Below are 15,670 nucleotides of genomic sequence, written 5' to 3'. Positions count from 1 at the left end.
ACCAGCGTCAGGCCCTCATCTTCATTTCAGCTGCTGGCAGGTTGCAATCCACCTGCAGCACCCATTCTCCCTCTCTCACAGACACAGATACACATACAAGCAGATACACAGCTCCCATTCATACACACGCACACACCCTGAAGGCAGGCCACCTCTCTTTCTTTTGCCAGCAACCTTGGAGCCTCTCTCATTCCTCTGCTGCCACCGTCACTGCTGCCGCATGGCTATTGGGGAGGTGCTGATTGCTGCTACTGGCACTGAAGCCCATTCTGCTGCCTCCTCTGTGCAGGCCCCGTGGGTTTCCACTTCCTCCATGCTGATCTCGTACATTGTGAGATCCGCCATAGAGAAAGTGCTATTCTTGCACATTCCCAAAGATTACATGTGCCAATCAGTAAAAAGTTGTTTGTTTTTTTTTACCTTCGCTGTCTGTTTAGTTTTCTAATCGGTTGGTCACAGACTTTTTCTCCCACCTTCCCTTTCTAGGGATTCATACAGAAAAAACAATCTCTAAACGTCAAAAAATCTTTGCTCAGTGTTTCTATTTAAATTAACATATCAAAGTTAACCAATTTTAACAGCAAATACAGTTCAGCCCTTAACCCACCCCCGCCCCTGATAATCAAGCAACATGAAACTTTGGTTCATTGAAAACAAAAGGTTGACCTTGCAGTCCCTCGATTTATCTGATGATCTGTTAACTTCAAGAAAGGATTGCATTAGGAAGCCCTATGGAGTTCAATGAATGAGCTTCACCCTGTAGTGTGAGCAGAAGGCCCTAATCTCTTTCTCCTGTGCCACACAAAAAACTTCTCGAATCCTTTCCACATTTGTCCAACTCTGGTCTCAAGACCAACTCAGTAAGAGTTCACCTTAGTGCAATTGGTGCTTATCATGAACATGCAGAAGACAGACTCATCTCTGTGCAGCCTTTGGTTGTCCGATTCGGGGCCTGCGTCATGTGAAGCCTCCAGCTGTGCCTTAGGATCTCAGCTGATGAACGCTTCCTTTCAGCCACTGTGCTCCTGTGATCTTTGGAAGGTTGGATATTTTGGTGGCAGTCAGTGAACTCCAGGTTCTAATAACTTATCTACCTTATTCAAGTTCTTTTCATGATAGGATGGTTCTGTGCTCTCATCCCAAGTTCTTTCCTATCGGAATTCCATCTTAACCGGTCAATCACCGTTCCAACATTTTTTCCTTGGGCCACGTGTCCACCAAGGTGAACAAGCACTGCACAGTTTGCACTACAAAAGAGCCTTGGCCTTCTGCCTGGAGTGGGCTGAGGCCCAGGCCCAGCGCCACCAGGTGTGCAAACTATGCAATTCTTCAGGGTGGCACACCCAGTGGGAGGGCATGGGGAGCAGGAAGAGTGAACAGTGGAGTGCCTCAGGGATCTGTACTTAGACCGGTGCTTTTCAAAATATATATTTATAAATGATCTGGAAAGGAATACGACGAGTGAGGTTATCTAATTTGCGGACGATACAAAATTATTCAGAGTAGTTAAATCACAAGCGGATTGTGATACATTACAGGAGGACCTTGCAAGACTGGAAGATTGGGCATCCAAATGGCAGATGAAATTTAATGTGGATAAGTGCAAGGTGATGCATATAGGGAAAAATAACCCTTGCTGTAGTTACACAATGTTAGGTTCCATATTAGGAGCTACCATCCAGGAAAAAGATCTAGGCGTCATAGTGGATAACACATTGAAATCGTCGGTGCAGTGTGCTGCGGCAGTCAAAAAAGCAAACAGAATGTTAGGAATTATTAGAAAGGGAATGGTGAATAAAAAGGAAAATGTCATAATGCCTCTGTATCGCTCCATGGTGAGACCGCACCTTGAATACTGTGTACAATTCTGGTCGCCGCATCTCAAAAAAGATATAGTTGTGATGGAGAAGGTACAGAGAAGGGCTACCAAAATGATAAAGGGGATGGAACAGCTCCCCTATGAGGAAAGACTAAAGAGGTTAGGACTTTTCAGCTTGGAGAAGAGACAGCTGAGGGGGGATAGGATAGAGGTCGTTAAGATCATGAGAGGTCTTGAACGAGTAGATGTGAATCGGTTATTTACCCTTTCAAATAATAGAAGGACTAGGGGGGCACTCCATGAAGTTAGCAAGTATAGAAACATAGAAATGACAGCAGATGAAGACCAAACGGCCCATCCAGTCTGCCCAGCAAGTTTTGCACTTTTTTTTTTCTCATACTTACGTTACTCTTGGCTCTTAGTAACCTTTTTTTATTCTATTTCCCTTCCACCCCCACTATTAATGTAGAGAGCAGTGTTGGAACTGCATCTAAGTGAAATATCAAGCTTGATTAGTTAGCGGTAGTAACCGCCGCAATAAGCAAGCTACACCCATGCTTATTTGTTTACCCAGACTATGTAATTCAGTCCTTAGCACATTTAAGACTAATCGGAGAAAGTTCTTTTTTACTCAACACACAAATAATCTCTGAAATTTGCTGCCAGAGGATGTGGTTAGTGCAGTTAGTGTAGCTGGGTTCAAAAAAGGATTGGATAAGTTCTTGGAGAAGAAGTCCATTAACGGCTATTAATTAAGTTGACTTAGAGAATAGCCACTGCTATTACTAGCAACAGTAACATGGAATAGACTTAGTTTTTGGGTACTTGTCAGGTACTTATAGCCTGGATTGGCCACTGTTGGAAACAGGATGCTGGACTTGATGGACTCTTGGTCTGACCCAGCATGGCAATTTCTGATGTTCTTATGTGAGAGCCTATGTGTGTGTGTGAGACAGCATGTGAAAGAGAGATCATTTTAGAGTGAGAGCTGTGTGTGTGTAAGAGCCTGTGAATGAGAGAGAGAGAGAGACAGCATGTGAAAGTGAGAGCCTGTGTGTGTGAGACAGCATTTGAAAGAGATCATTTTAGAGTGAGAGCTGTGTGTATGTGAGTAAGAGCCTGTGTATGTGAGAGAGAGAGAGAGAGAGAGAGAAAGCATGTGAAATGAGAACCTGAGTGTGTGTGTGTCTGACAGCATGTGAAAGTGAGAGCCTGTGTGTGCGTGTGTGTCTGACAGCATGTGATAGTGAGAGCCTGTGTGTGTGAGACAGCATTTGAAAGAGATCATTTTAGAGTGAGAGCTGTGTGTGTGTGAGTAAGAGCCTGTGTATGTGAGAGAGAGAGAGACAGCATGTGAATGAGAACCTGAGTGTGTGTGTGTGACAGCATGTGAAAGTGAGAGCTGTGTGTGTGTGTGTGAGTAAGAGCCTGTGTATGTGAGAGAGAGAGAGAGAGAGGCAGCATGTGAATGAGAACCTGAGTATGTGTGTGTCTGACAGCATGTGAAAGTGAGAGCTGTGTGTGTGTGAGTAAGAGCCTGTGTATGTGAGAGAGAGAGACAGCATGTGAATGAGAACCTGAGTGTGTGTTTGAGGGAAGAAGAAAAGAAGACTCCCTTTCTCAAGAGCAACCTTTTAAATACAAGAAGAGAGAAAGTGTAATGTATGTAGACTATGCAGTTTGGCCTGACCTCCCACTCTAGCAGGAAGGAAAATGCAATAAAAACAGAATCACTTCCTGGGGCCCTGGTGCTTAAACCAAGTGCAGAACGCTCCTAAAACGCTCCAACGTGCTACAGTTTCCGAACGCTTTCTGGAAAAACCCCCTCCGTACCTGTGTGGCTTCGGATGTGAACCCGCAGAGTTCCATTGCTTGCAAACTTCTGGCCGCAATACGGGCAGATTTTCTCCTTCTCCCCTGTGTGTGTCTGCATGAAGGAGAGGCAGAAGATTAGACAAAGCTGTGGCGGATTAAGCTCCAATAATGATGATTAAATAGCCTCGCACTGATCATTTTTCTCTTGTCAGCTCTCTCCCCCTGTGGATGCTTTTTGTGTGGCATAAATCAAGTTTTCCCCGCAATTGTTTCCTTAATTACGGAATACATTACATCTATGACAAAATAATATCACACACAAGTTCTCAAATAATCCATCACGGTTGTCCTTTAGCTCCTGAAAATCTGTAAACAGCTAACTTTAATTTCTGTCTTACTTTAGAAACAAATGGGTAAGGAGGGTGCTTTCAGATACTGGGACTGCAGCAGCTTCCGGCACCACTGCAGGTCCTCAAGGCAGAGATACGAATGTCCGAGAACGCCTCTGTTCCACTCTAAGAGACACCGTCCTAGCTACGATCCCAACGGGCTCCTCTGAAGTCTCTGCTAGTGTATTTATGAGAATTTGGACTTATGCAGAGCCTTTAACCCAGATGGCAGCACGTTTTACAGACACGCACATGCCGTTACCTCTAGGGTAGAGATCCTGGCAGAGCAGAAGCCAGCAAGCACATCTGCAAGACTCGAGGAACAGGAAATGATTGTGGGTGAGACTGCAGTGCAGCCCAATAACCACACTTTAGCCCTGGAATCCCAGAAGACTCAGCCAGGAACATCTCTGAAAATTACTCTCCTTTGCCCCGCTAAAACTATGCACAGGCTGCCAAAGTATGCCCTCTTCAACAGCGAGCACGGGCTTACCCAGCGATCCCACTTCCACAGCAAGCGCGGGCTTACCCAGCGATCCCACTTCCACAGCAAGCGCGGGCTTCCCCAGCGAGCAAGCTTCCCCAGCGTGCCCCCTTCCACAGCGAGCGCGGGCTTCCCCAGCGGGCAAGCTTTCCCAGCGCACCCCCTTCCACAGCGAGCGCGGGCTTCCACAGCGAGCGCGGGCTTCCCCAGCGATCCCACTTCCACAGCGAGCGCGGGCTTCCACAGCGAGCGCGGACTTCCACAGCGAGCGCGGGCTTCCCCAGCGATCCCACTTCCACAGCGAGCGCGGGCTTCCCCAGCAAGCAAGCTTCCCCAGCGCGCCCCCTTCCACAGCAAGCGAGCACTTCTCCACGTGCCCACTTCTCTAGCGTGCGCGCCCCCTTAGCGAGCCCACTTCCCCAGCATGCCCCCTTCCACAGCAAGCGCATACTTTCCCAGCGATCCCACTTCCACAGCGAGCGCGGGCTTCCACAGCGAGCACGGGCTTCCCCAGCGATCCCACTTCCACAGCGAGCGCGGGCTTCCCCAGCAATCCCACTTCCACAGCGAGTGCGGGCTTCCACAGCGAGCGCGGGATTCCCCAGCGATCCCACTTCCACAGCGAGCGCGGGCTTCCACAGTGAGCGCGGGCTTCCCCAGCGATCCCACTTCCACAGCGAGTGCGGGCTTCCCCAGCGAGCAAGCTTCCCCAGCGCGCCCCCTTCCACAGCGAGCGTGGGCTTCCACAGCGAGCGCGGGCTTCCCCAGCGATCCCACTTCCACAGCGAGCGCGGGCTTCCACAGCGAGCAAGCTTCCCCAGCGCGCCCCCTTCCACAGCGAGCGCGGGCTTCCCCAGCGAGCAAGCTTCCCCAGCATGCCCCCTTCCACAGCGAGCGCGGGCTTCCCCAGCGAGCGCGGGCTTCCACAGCGATCCCACTTCCACAGCGAGCGCGGGCTTCAACAGCGAGCAAGCTTCCCCAGTGCGCCCCCTTCCACAGCAAGCGAGCACTTCTCCACGTGCCCACTTCTCTAGCGTGCGCGCCCCCTTAGCGAGCCCACTTCCATAGCAAGCGCATACTTTCCCCAGTGATCCCACTTCCACAGCGAGCGCGGGCTTCCACAGCGATCCCACTTCCACAGCGAGCGCGGGCTTCCACAGCGAGCAAGCTTCCCCAGCGCGCCCCCTTCCACAGCAAGCGCATACTTTCCCAGCGATCCCACTTCCACAGCGAGCGCGGGCTTCCACAGCGAGCACGGGCTTCCACAGCGAGCAAGCTTCCCCAGCGATCCCACTTCCACAGCGAGCGCGGGCTTCCACAGCGAGCAAGCTTCCCCAGCGCGCCCCCTTCCACAGCAAGCGAGCACTTCTCCACGTGCGCGCCCCCTTAGCGAGCCCACTTCCCCAGCATGCCCCCTTCCACAGCAAGCGCATACTTTCCCAGCGATCCCACTTCCACAGCGAGCGCGGGCTTCCACAGCGAGCGCGGGCTTCCCCAGCGATCCCACTTCCACAGCGAGCGCGGGCTTCCACAGCGAGCAAGCTTCCCCAGCGAGCAAGCTTCCACAGCGAGCGCGGGCTTCCCCAGCGAGCCCCCTTCAACAGCAAGCGAACACTTCTCCACGTGCCCACTTCTCTAGCATGTGCGCCCCCTTAGCGAGCCCACTTCCCCAGCATGCCCCCTTCCACAGCAAGCGCATACTTTCCCAGCGATCCCACTTCCATAGCGAGCGCGGGCTTCCCCAGCGATCCCACTTCCACAGCGAGTGCGGGCTTCCCCAGCGATCCCACTTCCACAGAGAGCGCGGGCTTCCACAGCGAGCGCAGACTTCCCCAGCGATCCCACTTCCACAGAGAGCGCGGGCTTCCACAGCGATCCCACTTCCACAGCGAGCGTGGACTTCCCCAGCGATCCCACTTCCACAGAAAGCGCGGGCTTCCACAGCGAGCGCAGGCTTCCGTAGCAATCCCGCTTCCACAGCGAGCGCGGGCTTCCGTAGCGATCCCGCTTCCACAGCGAGCGCGGGCTTTCACAGCGAGCGCGGGCTTCCGTAGCGATCCCGCTTCCACAGCGAGCGCGGGCTTCCATAGCGATCCCGCTTCCACAGCGAGCGCGGGCTTCTCCAGCGATCCCGCTTCCACAGCGAGCACGGGCTTCCACAGCGAGCGCGGGCTTCCACAGCGAGCGCGGGCTTCCATAGCGATCCCACTTCCACAGCGAGCGCGGACTTCCCCAGCGATCCCGTTTCCACAGAGAGCGCGGGCTTCCAAGCGAGCGCGGACTTCCCCAGCGATCCCGCTTCCACAGCGAGCGTGGACTTCCCCAGCGATCCTGCTTCCACAGAGAGCGCGGGCTTCCACAGCGAGCTCGGACTTCCCCAGCGATACCACTTCCACAGTGAGCGCGGACTTCCCCAGCGATCCCGCTTCCACAGCGAGCGTGGGCTTCCCCAGCGATCCCACTTCCACAGCGAGCGCGGGCTTCCACAGCGAGCAAGCTTCCCTAGCGCGCCCCCTTCCACAGCGAGCACGGGCTTCCCCAGCGAGCAAGCTTCCCCAGCACGCCCCCTTCCACAGCGAGCGCGGGCTTCCACAGCGAGCGCGGGCTTCCACAGCGAGCGCGGGCTTCCCCAGCGATCCCACTTCCACAGCGAGCGTGGGCTTCCACAGCGAGCAAGCTTCCCCAGCGCGCCCCCTTCCACAGCAAGCGAGCACTTCTCCACGTGCCCACTTCTCTAGCGTGCGCGCCCCCTTAGCGAGCCCACTTCCCCAGCATGCCCCCTTCCACAGCAAGCGCATACTTTCCCAGCGATCCCACTTCCACAGCAAGCGCGGGCTTCCACAGCGAGCGAGCGCGGGCTTCCACAGCGAGCAAGCTTCCCCAGCGATCCCACTTCCACAGCGAGCGCGGGCTTCCACAGCGTGCAAGCTTCCCCAGCGCGCCCCCTTCCACAGCAAGCGAGCACTTCTCCACGTGCGCGCCCCCTTAGCGAGCCCACTTCCCCAGCATGCCCCCTTCCACAGCAAGCGCATACTTTCCCAGCGATCCCACTTCCACAGCGAGCGCGGGCTTCCACAGCGAGCGCGGGCTTCCACAGCGAGCAAGCTTCCTCAGCGAGCAAGCTTCCACAGCGAGCGCGGGCTTCCCCAGCGCACCCCCTTCCACAGCAAGCGAGCACTTCTCCACGTGCCCACTTCTCTAGCATGCGCGCCCCCTTAGCGAGCCCACTTCCCCAGCATGCCCCCTTCCACAGCAAGCGCATACTTTCCCAGCGATCCCACTTCCACAGCGAGCGCGGGCTTCCCCAGCGATCCCACTTCCACAGCGAGCGCGGGCTTCCCCAGCGATCCCACTTCCCCAGCGAGCACGGGCTTCCCCAGCGATCCCACTTCCACAGAGAGCGCGGGCTTCCACAGCGAGCGCGGACTTCCCCAGCGATCCCACTTCCACAGAGAGCGCGGGCTTCCACAGCGATCCCACTTCCACAGCGAGCGTGGACTTCCCCAGCGATCCCACTTCCACAGAAAGCGCGGGCTTCCACAGCGAGCGCAGGCTTCCGTAGCAATCCCGCTTCCACAGCGAGCGCGGGCTTCCGTAGCGATCCCGCTTCCACAGTGAGCGCGGGCTTCTCCAGCGATCCCACTTCCACAGCGAGCGCGGGCTTTCACAGCGAGCGCGGGCTTCCGTAGCGATCCCGCTTCCACAGCGAGCGCGGGCTTCCGTAGCGATCCCGCTTCCACAGCGAGCGCGGGCTTCTCCAGCGATCCCGCTTCCACAGCGAGCACGGGCTTCCACAGCGAGCGCGGGCTTCCATAGCAATCCCGCTTCCACAGCGAGCTCGGACTTCCCCAGCGATCCCGCTTCCACGGAGAGCGTGGGCTTCCACAGAGAGCGCGGGCTTCCACAGCGAGCGCGGACTTCCCCAGCGATCCCGCTTCCACAGAGAGCGCGGGCTTCCACAGCGAGCGCGGACTTCCCCAGCGATCCCACTTCCACAGCGAGCGCGGACTTCCCCAGCGATCCCGCTTCCACAGAGAGCGCGGGCTTCCACAGCGAGCGCGGACTTCCCCAGCGATCCCGCTTCCACAGAAAGCGCGGGCTTCCACAGCGAGTGCGGAGTTCCGTAGCGATCCCGCTTCCACAGCGAGTGCGGGCTTCCCCAGCGATCCCGCTTCCACAGCGAGCGCGGGCTTCCGTAGCGATCCCGCTTCCACAGCGAGCGCGGGCTTCCGTAGCGATCCCGCTTCCACAGCGAGCGCGGACTTCCCCAGCGATCCCACTTCCTCAGCGAGTGCGGGCTTCCACAGCGAGCGCGGACTTCCCCAGCGATCCCGGTTCCCAGGCGTGCGCGGGCTGCCATAGTGATCCCGCTTCCCCAGCGTGCGGGGGCTTCCATAGTGATCCCGCTTCCCCAGCGTGCCCGGGCTTCCATAGTGATCCCGCTTCCCCAGCGTGCCCGGGCTTCCATAGTGATCCCCCTTCCCCAGCGTGCCCGGGCTTCCATAGTGATCCCCCTTCCCCAGCGTGCCCGGGCTTCCATAGTGATCCCGCTTCCCCAGCGTGTGCGGGCTTCCATAGCGATCCCGCTTCCCAGCGTGGGCGGGCTTCCATAGCGATCTCGCTTCCCCAGCGTGCGCGGGCTGCCATAGTGATCCCGCTTCCCCAGCGTGCCCGGGCTGCCATAGTGATCCCGCTTCCCCAGCGTGCCCGGGCTGCCATAGCGATCCCGCTTCCCCAGCGTGCGCGGGCTGCCATAGCGATCCCGCTTCCCCAGCGTGCCCGGGCTGCCATAGTGATCCCGCTTCCCCAGCGTGCCCGGGCTTCCCCAGCGTGCCCGGGCTGCCATAGTGATCCCGCTTCCCCAGCGTGCGGGGGCTTCCATAGTGATCCCCCTTCCCCAGCGTGCACGGGCTGCCATAGTGATCCCGCTTCCCCAGCATGCCCACTTCCATAGTGATCCCGCTTCCCCAGCGTGCGCAGGCTGCCATAGTGATCCCGCTTCCCCAGCATGCCCGGGCTTCCCCAGCGTGCCCGGGCTGCCATAGTGATCCCGCTTCCCCAGCGTGCCCGGGCTGCCATCCCCAGCGTGCGCGGGCTGCCATAGTGATCCCGCTTCCCCAGCGTGCGCGGGCTGCCATAGTGATCCCGCTTCCCCAGCGTGCGGGGGCTGCCATAGTGATCCCGCTTCCCCAGCGTGCGCGGGCTGCCATAGTGATCCCGCTTCCCCAGCGTGCGCGGGCTGCCTTAGTGATCCCGCTTCCCCAGCGTGCCCGGGCTGCCATAGTGATCCCGCTTCCTCAGTGTGCCCGGGTTGCCATAGTGATCCCGCTTCCCCAGCATGCGGGGGCTGCCATAGTGATCCCGTTTCCCCAGCGTGCGGGGGCTTCCATAGTGATCCCCCTTCCCCAGCGTGCCCGGGCTGCCATAGTGATCCCGCTTCCCCAGCGCGCCCGGGCTGCCATAGCGATCCCGCTTCCCCAGCGTGCGGGGGCTGCCATAGTGATCCTGCTTCCCCAGCGTGCCCGGGCTGCCATAGTGATCCCGCTTCCCCAGCGTGCGGGGGCTGCCATAGCGATCCCGCTTCCCCAGCGTGTGCGGGCTGCCATAGCGATCCCGCTTCCCCAGCGTGCCCGGGCTGCCATAGCGATCCCGCTTCCCCAGCGTGCGTGGGCTGCCATAGTGATCCCCCTTCCCCAGCGTGCGTGGGCTGCCATAGCGATCCCGCTTCCCCAGCGTGCCCGGGCTGCCACAGCGATCCCGCTTCCCCAGCGTGCGGGGGCTGCCATAGTGATCCCGCTTCCCCAGCAGGCCCGGGCTGCCATAGTGATCCCGCTTCCCCAGCGTGCCCGGGCTGCCATAGCGATCCCCCTTCCCCAGCGTGCCCGGGCTGCCACAGCGATCCCGCTTCCCCAGCGTGCGGGGGCTGCCATAGTGATCCCGCTTCCCCAGCGTGCCCGGGCTGCCATAGTGATCCCGCTTTCCCAGGAGGCCCGGGCTGCCATAGTGATCCCGCTTCCCCAGCGTGCCCGGGCTGCCATAGTGATCCCGCTTCCCCAGCATGCGGGGGCTTCCATAGTGATCCCGCTTCCCCAGCGTGCCCGGGCTGCCATAGTGATCCTGCTTCCCCAGCGTGCCCGGGCTGCCACAGTGATCCCGCTTCCCCAGTGTGCGGGGGCTGCCATAGTGATCCCGCTTCCCCAGCGTGCCCGGGCTGCCATAGTGATCCCCCTTCCCCAGCGTGCCCGGGCTGCCATAGTGATCCCCCTTCCTCAGTGTGCGGGGGCTGCCATAGTGATCCCGCTTCCCCAGCGTGCCCGGGCTGCCATAGCGATCCCGCTTCCCCAGCGTGCGGGGGCTGCCATAGTGATCCTGCTTCCCCAGCATGCCCGGGCTGCCATAGTGATCCCGCTTCCCCAGCGTGCGGGGGCTGCCATAGTGATCCCCCTTCCCCAGCGTGCCCGGGCTGCCATAGTGATCCCGCTTCCCCAGCGTGCCCGGGCTGCCATAGTGATCCCGCTTCCCCAGCGTGCGTGGGCTGCCATAGTGATCCCCCTTCCCCAGCAGGCCCGGGCTGCCATAGCGATCCCGCTTCCCCAGCGTGCGGGGGCTGCCATAGTGATCCTGCTTCCCCAGCATGCCCGGGCTGCCATAGTGATCCCGCTTCCCCAGCGTGCCCGGGCTGCCATAGTGATCCCCCTTCCCCAGCGTGCCCGGGCTGCCATAGTGATCCCGCTTCCCCAGCGTGCCCGGGCTGCCATAGTGATCCCGCTTCCCCAGCGTGCGTGGGCTGCCATAGTGATCCCCCTTCCCCAGCAGGCCCGGGCTGCCATAGCGATCCCGCTTCCCCAGCGTGCGGGGGCTGCCATAGCGATCCCGCTTCCCCAGCGTGCCCGGGCTGCCATAGTGATCCCGCTTCCCCAGCGTGCCCGGGCTGCCATAGCGATCCCCCTTCCCCAGCGTGCCCGGGCTGCCACAGCGATCCCGCTTCCCCAGCGTGCGGGGGCTGCCATAGTGATCCCGCTTCCCCAGCGTGCCCGGGCTGCCATAGTGATCCCGCTTTCCCAGGAGGCCCGGGCTGCCATAGTGATCCCGCTTCCCCAGCGTGCCCGGGCTGCCATAGTGATCCCGCTTCCCCAGCATGCGGGGGCTTCCATAGTGATCCCGCTTCCCCAGCGTGCCCGGGCTGCCATAGTGATCCTGCTTCCCCAGCGTGCCCGGGCTGCCACAGTGATCCCGCTTCCCCAGTGTGCGGGGGCTGCCATAGTGATCCCGCTTCCCCAGCGTGCCCGGGCTGCCATAGTGATCCCCCTTCCCCAGCGTGCCCGGGCTGCCATAGTGATCCCCCTTCCCCAGTGTGCGGGGGCTGCCATAGTGATCCCGCTTCCCCAGCGTGCCCGGGCTGCCATAGCGATCCCGCTTCCCCAGCGTGCGGGGGCTGCCATAGTGATCCTGCTTCCCCAGCATGCCCGGGCTGCCATAGTGATCCCGCTTCCCCAGCGTGCGGGGGCTGCCATAGTGATCCCCCTTCCCCAGCGTGCCCGGGCTGCCATAGTGATCCCGCTTCCCCAGCGTGCCCGGGCTGCCATAGTGATCCCGCTTCCCCAGCGTGCGTGGGCTGCCATAGTGATCCCCCTTCCCCAGCAGGCCCGGGCTGCCATAGCGATCCCGCTTCCCCAGCGTGCGGGGGCTGCCATAGCGATCCCGCTTCCTCAGCGTGCCCGGGCTGCCATAGTGATCCCGCTTCCCCAGCGTGCCCGGGCTGCCATAGTGATCCCGCTTCCCCAGCGTGCGGGGGCTGCCATAGTGATCCCGCTTCCCCAGCGTGCCCGGGCTGCCATAGTGATCCCGTTTCCCAACGTGCCCACATCCATAGTGATCCCGCTTCCCCAGCGTGTGGGGGCTGCCATAGTGATCCTGCTTCCCCAGCTTGCGGGGGCTGCCATAGTGATCCCGCTTCCCCAGCGTGCGGGGGCTGCCATAGTGATCCCGCTTCCCCAGCGTGCCCGGGCTGCCATAGTGATCCCGCTTCCCCAGCGTGCCCGGGCTGCCATAGTGATCCCGTTTCCCCAGCGTGCCCACATCCATAGTGATCCCGCTTCCCCAGCGTGCGGGGGCTGCCATAGTTTGCCTTCTTTTAGCCAGGTTAAGAGGCAGCTTTCCCAAGGGTGTATTTAGATCAGGGGATGAAAACAGCATGATATTTATTTTTCAAAAGTACGTGCTTGACTGCCTGCACAAAACGATGTGGGTGATTTAGCACAGTACTTTGTGGCATTTCCCTCTGAAAATGAGCTGCAATATAGACGGGCGAAAAGTGTCCACTTCAACTGCAAACAAAACTGATTCAGAGCTGCCCAGTGATCCAGCACAGGGCAGGATCTTCCTTTTCCTTTCTTTGATTGAAAAATTCTCAACTGCTGCAAACTTACTCCTATCCACTCTGCTGTGAAAATGTTATACCCACCTGGTACACATTACAGATCACCACCACCGTCAACGGGATACAATTTCCAAAAAAAAAAAAAAATCCCAGAGACCCACAGGCTTCATTTGCTGACCCCAGGGATAAAAATGCTAAATCCATCTTCATCAAGATAAGGTTATTTAGAAATTTTAGAGACCTGGTACAGCACTAGGGGAATATAAAGCGGCGACTGCCAATTCATCTTGAAGAACAGAAAAAGTACAGCACTTCCTGAATCAATCCTTTACCCACACAGGAGTTCTCCACTACTGCAAAAACCCATCCTATTTGTCATAACATAAGAAAAAGATAGAGAAAGGATCCAACACAGCACAAAAGTAACTGCGGCTCGTCACTAAAAAGTCATCTTCAAGGAAAGAGAAACTAGACATCATCATTCATGTCATCCACGAGGGGCTAAAGCTTCATCAACCGAATACAAAGTCAAGTAGTGCTCTCTAGGGGGTGCTTTTCAGCTTTTCTCTGACTCCATCTGCTGGAGGGGAGGCATAACCCAGCAGTCTGGACTGATCCTGGTACGTACAGGGAACGTCTCCATTGCCTTACCCACTACCAAGGTCCAACTAACCAGCTTGTAATCTCCAACTTACTCCCTATTACCACTTTCAAGGCGAGGGCAATATTCACAGCTCTCCAAAGACACCATCAACAGATACTTCAGTAGAGTTGCTAGCCCTTCTCCAAGCATCTTTAATATCCTGGGACGTAGCCTCATCTGGCCCACTGCTCCATACAATTCCACCACAAAACAAAGGGCACCTAGAAATACCGAACATAAAAAATTCTCATCTAATGCAAACTAGAGAAAGAGCGATTTCAGTCGCTGAACCAAAACTATGGAACTCCATGCCAGAGGACCTGCGAACTATTACAGACAACAAAACATTTAAGAGCAAGTGAGGACTTGGCTATTCAAAAGTGCCTCCAGCTCGCCATGAGTCAGACAACCAAATATGTTCTGATCTTTAACCCCCAGCCCCTAACCCCTCTATAACGCACTTATGTCCCTATTACTGGAACGCCATGCCACCCGAACTCAGACTGGAGCAATGCGCACAGAAATTTAAAAAAAAAAAAGCTCAGAACATGGTTATTCAAAGAAGCCTAGCCCTAACCCCACGCATCTCAATTTCCTTTGGATCATCTCTACACAACCTCACCTGCCCACCCTGGATGTTTCCTGCCCGTTGCAATCTATTTACACACAATGTTTTGAACACCCTAGCTAACGTTTCACCCGCCTCTCCCTTCCACCAATCAAGACGTTGACACATGACTTGTAAATAGTTATCTACTATTATATTGTTATATTGATTATACTGCTGTTGTAAAATGCTGTCTTAGTTTGTTAGTTATTTATGATTTCCTACGTATGCATCTATCCCTGCCTCTCTATCCTTTGCACACTCACTTCTCCCATTCTGTGGATCCATTTTTTAGTAACTGATTTCTCTTTCTTTCTCCCTGTTTTTGCACTGTAAACCGGCACAATGTCTCTGATGAATGTCGGTAAAGAAAAGCCTTAAATAAATAAATAGATAAATGTTCCCCTAGTTTCCTACCTATACCTACGTCTATCTCTGCTCTCATCAAACCTGTACACTGTTATGAACTAGTGATTTTCACCTGGAATGACGGTATATAAAACACGAATAAATAAATAGCAGGCCTTCTCTGCTGCTTCCATAGGTACCATACGTCCTTTCAGAATTTTAATAGACACCTTTCTTAATTCATTAGTCCCTTGCACTACAATGCTAGAGCCGAGCCCTTCTGAGCCTTGTTACATGTTTTCACAGCTGCTCTCCTCCCCATGCAAACCTTTTCCTCTCCCCTACTCCAAATTCACTTCTCTACTAGTAGTAACTGGGCACCATATCTTTCATACAGTCTGAGTGCCAGGGACCCATTTAGAGTGTAAGCTCTTTGGGGAAGGGACTTACTGTACCTGAATTCTAATAATGCTGTAAACCACATTGAGCACTATTTGGAAAGGTGGGCTAAAGAACCCCCCCCCCCTCCAAAAAACAGAACACAAGGTCCTCCAGGTCAGAGGTGACTCCACATCTCTGTGAAATATTACATTATTTAAACTGATATCCAAATTACCAGCCCCCTAATATTTTTCAGAAAAATAATTCAGTGAATTCAGCTGACAGCAGATATGAAATAGAAAATAAATACAGGCAGAACGAAGAAAAATGAAGTTCATTTCTATAGTTAGGAAGCTTGATTTACCTCCTAAAGGTTTCAAGTATCCACATTGCAAACCAGCAGCTTCAAGTGTTTAAAATGTAGGCCTAATGCCCCTCACTCCCCATAAGTGTCACTAAGGGGTGGCAAATGCTACCCCAAAAGAGAGGGTTGCCACCTCAGTTTTAGGCAAGAGCCCAAACCCTTGCCCGATCCTCCTCAGGCAAGCTGGCAGCAGGAGCAGGGTTTGAGTGAAGGCCACCACAGGGCACTGAAATCTCGCCGCACACTTCCCGGGGCACCAGGTCTGGTCAGCAGATGGATACCACCTCTGTGCTCCTCAGAAGTGAGTCACCAACCACCACCACCACCACCCTCCTCTGGGATTTCAACCCATATCTTCTCACACATGAAGTAAGAATCAATACCCCTACACCAATGAAGGAAGGAGTGAGGGTGGGGGAGAGCCAAGGAAGTGAGGCAAG

The 15,670-nt window shown here is 56.5% G+C and overlaps 1 protein-coding gene across 1 annotated transcript in view; it reads right to left on the bottom strand.

Annotated features, from left to right (window-relative positions):
• PRDM5 (PR/SET domain 5) overlaps positions 1-15,670 on the bottom strand; it is a 370,296-nt gene that overhangs the window by 184,112 nt on the left and 170,514 nt on the right. Inside the window, exon 12 of the mRNA XM_029601140.1 lies at positions 3,653-3,746. Within this exon, the coding sequence (XP_029457000.1) occupies positions 3,653-3,746 (94 nt within the window). The remainder of the gene's footprint in view (positions 1-3,652; positions 3,747-15,670) is intronic.

Source organism: Rhinatrema bivittatum, chromosome 1 (assembly GCF_901001135.1).
Source record: "Rhinatrema bivittatum chromosome 1, aRhiBiv1.1, whole genome shotgun sequence".
Taxonomy (NCBI): domain Eukaryota; kingdom Metazoa; phylum Chordata; class Amphibia; order Gymnophiona; family Rhinatrematidae; genus Rhinatrema; species Rhinatrema bivittatum.
This window is presented reverse-complemented; position numbering and strand designations above follow the sequence as displayed.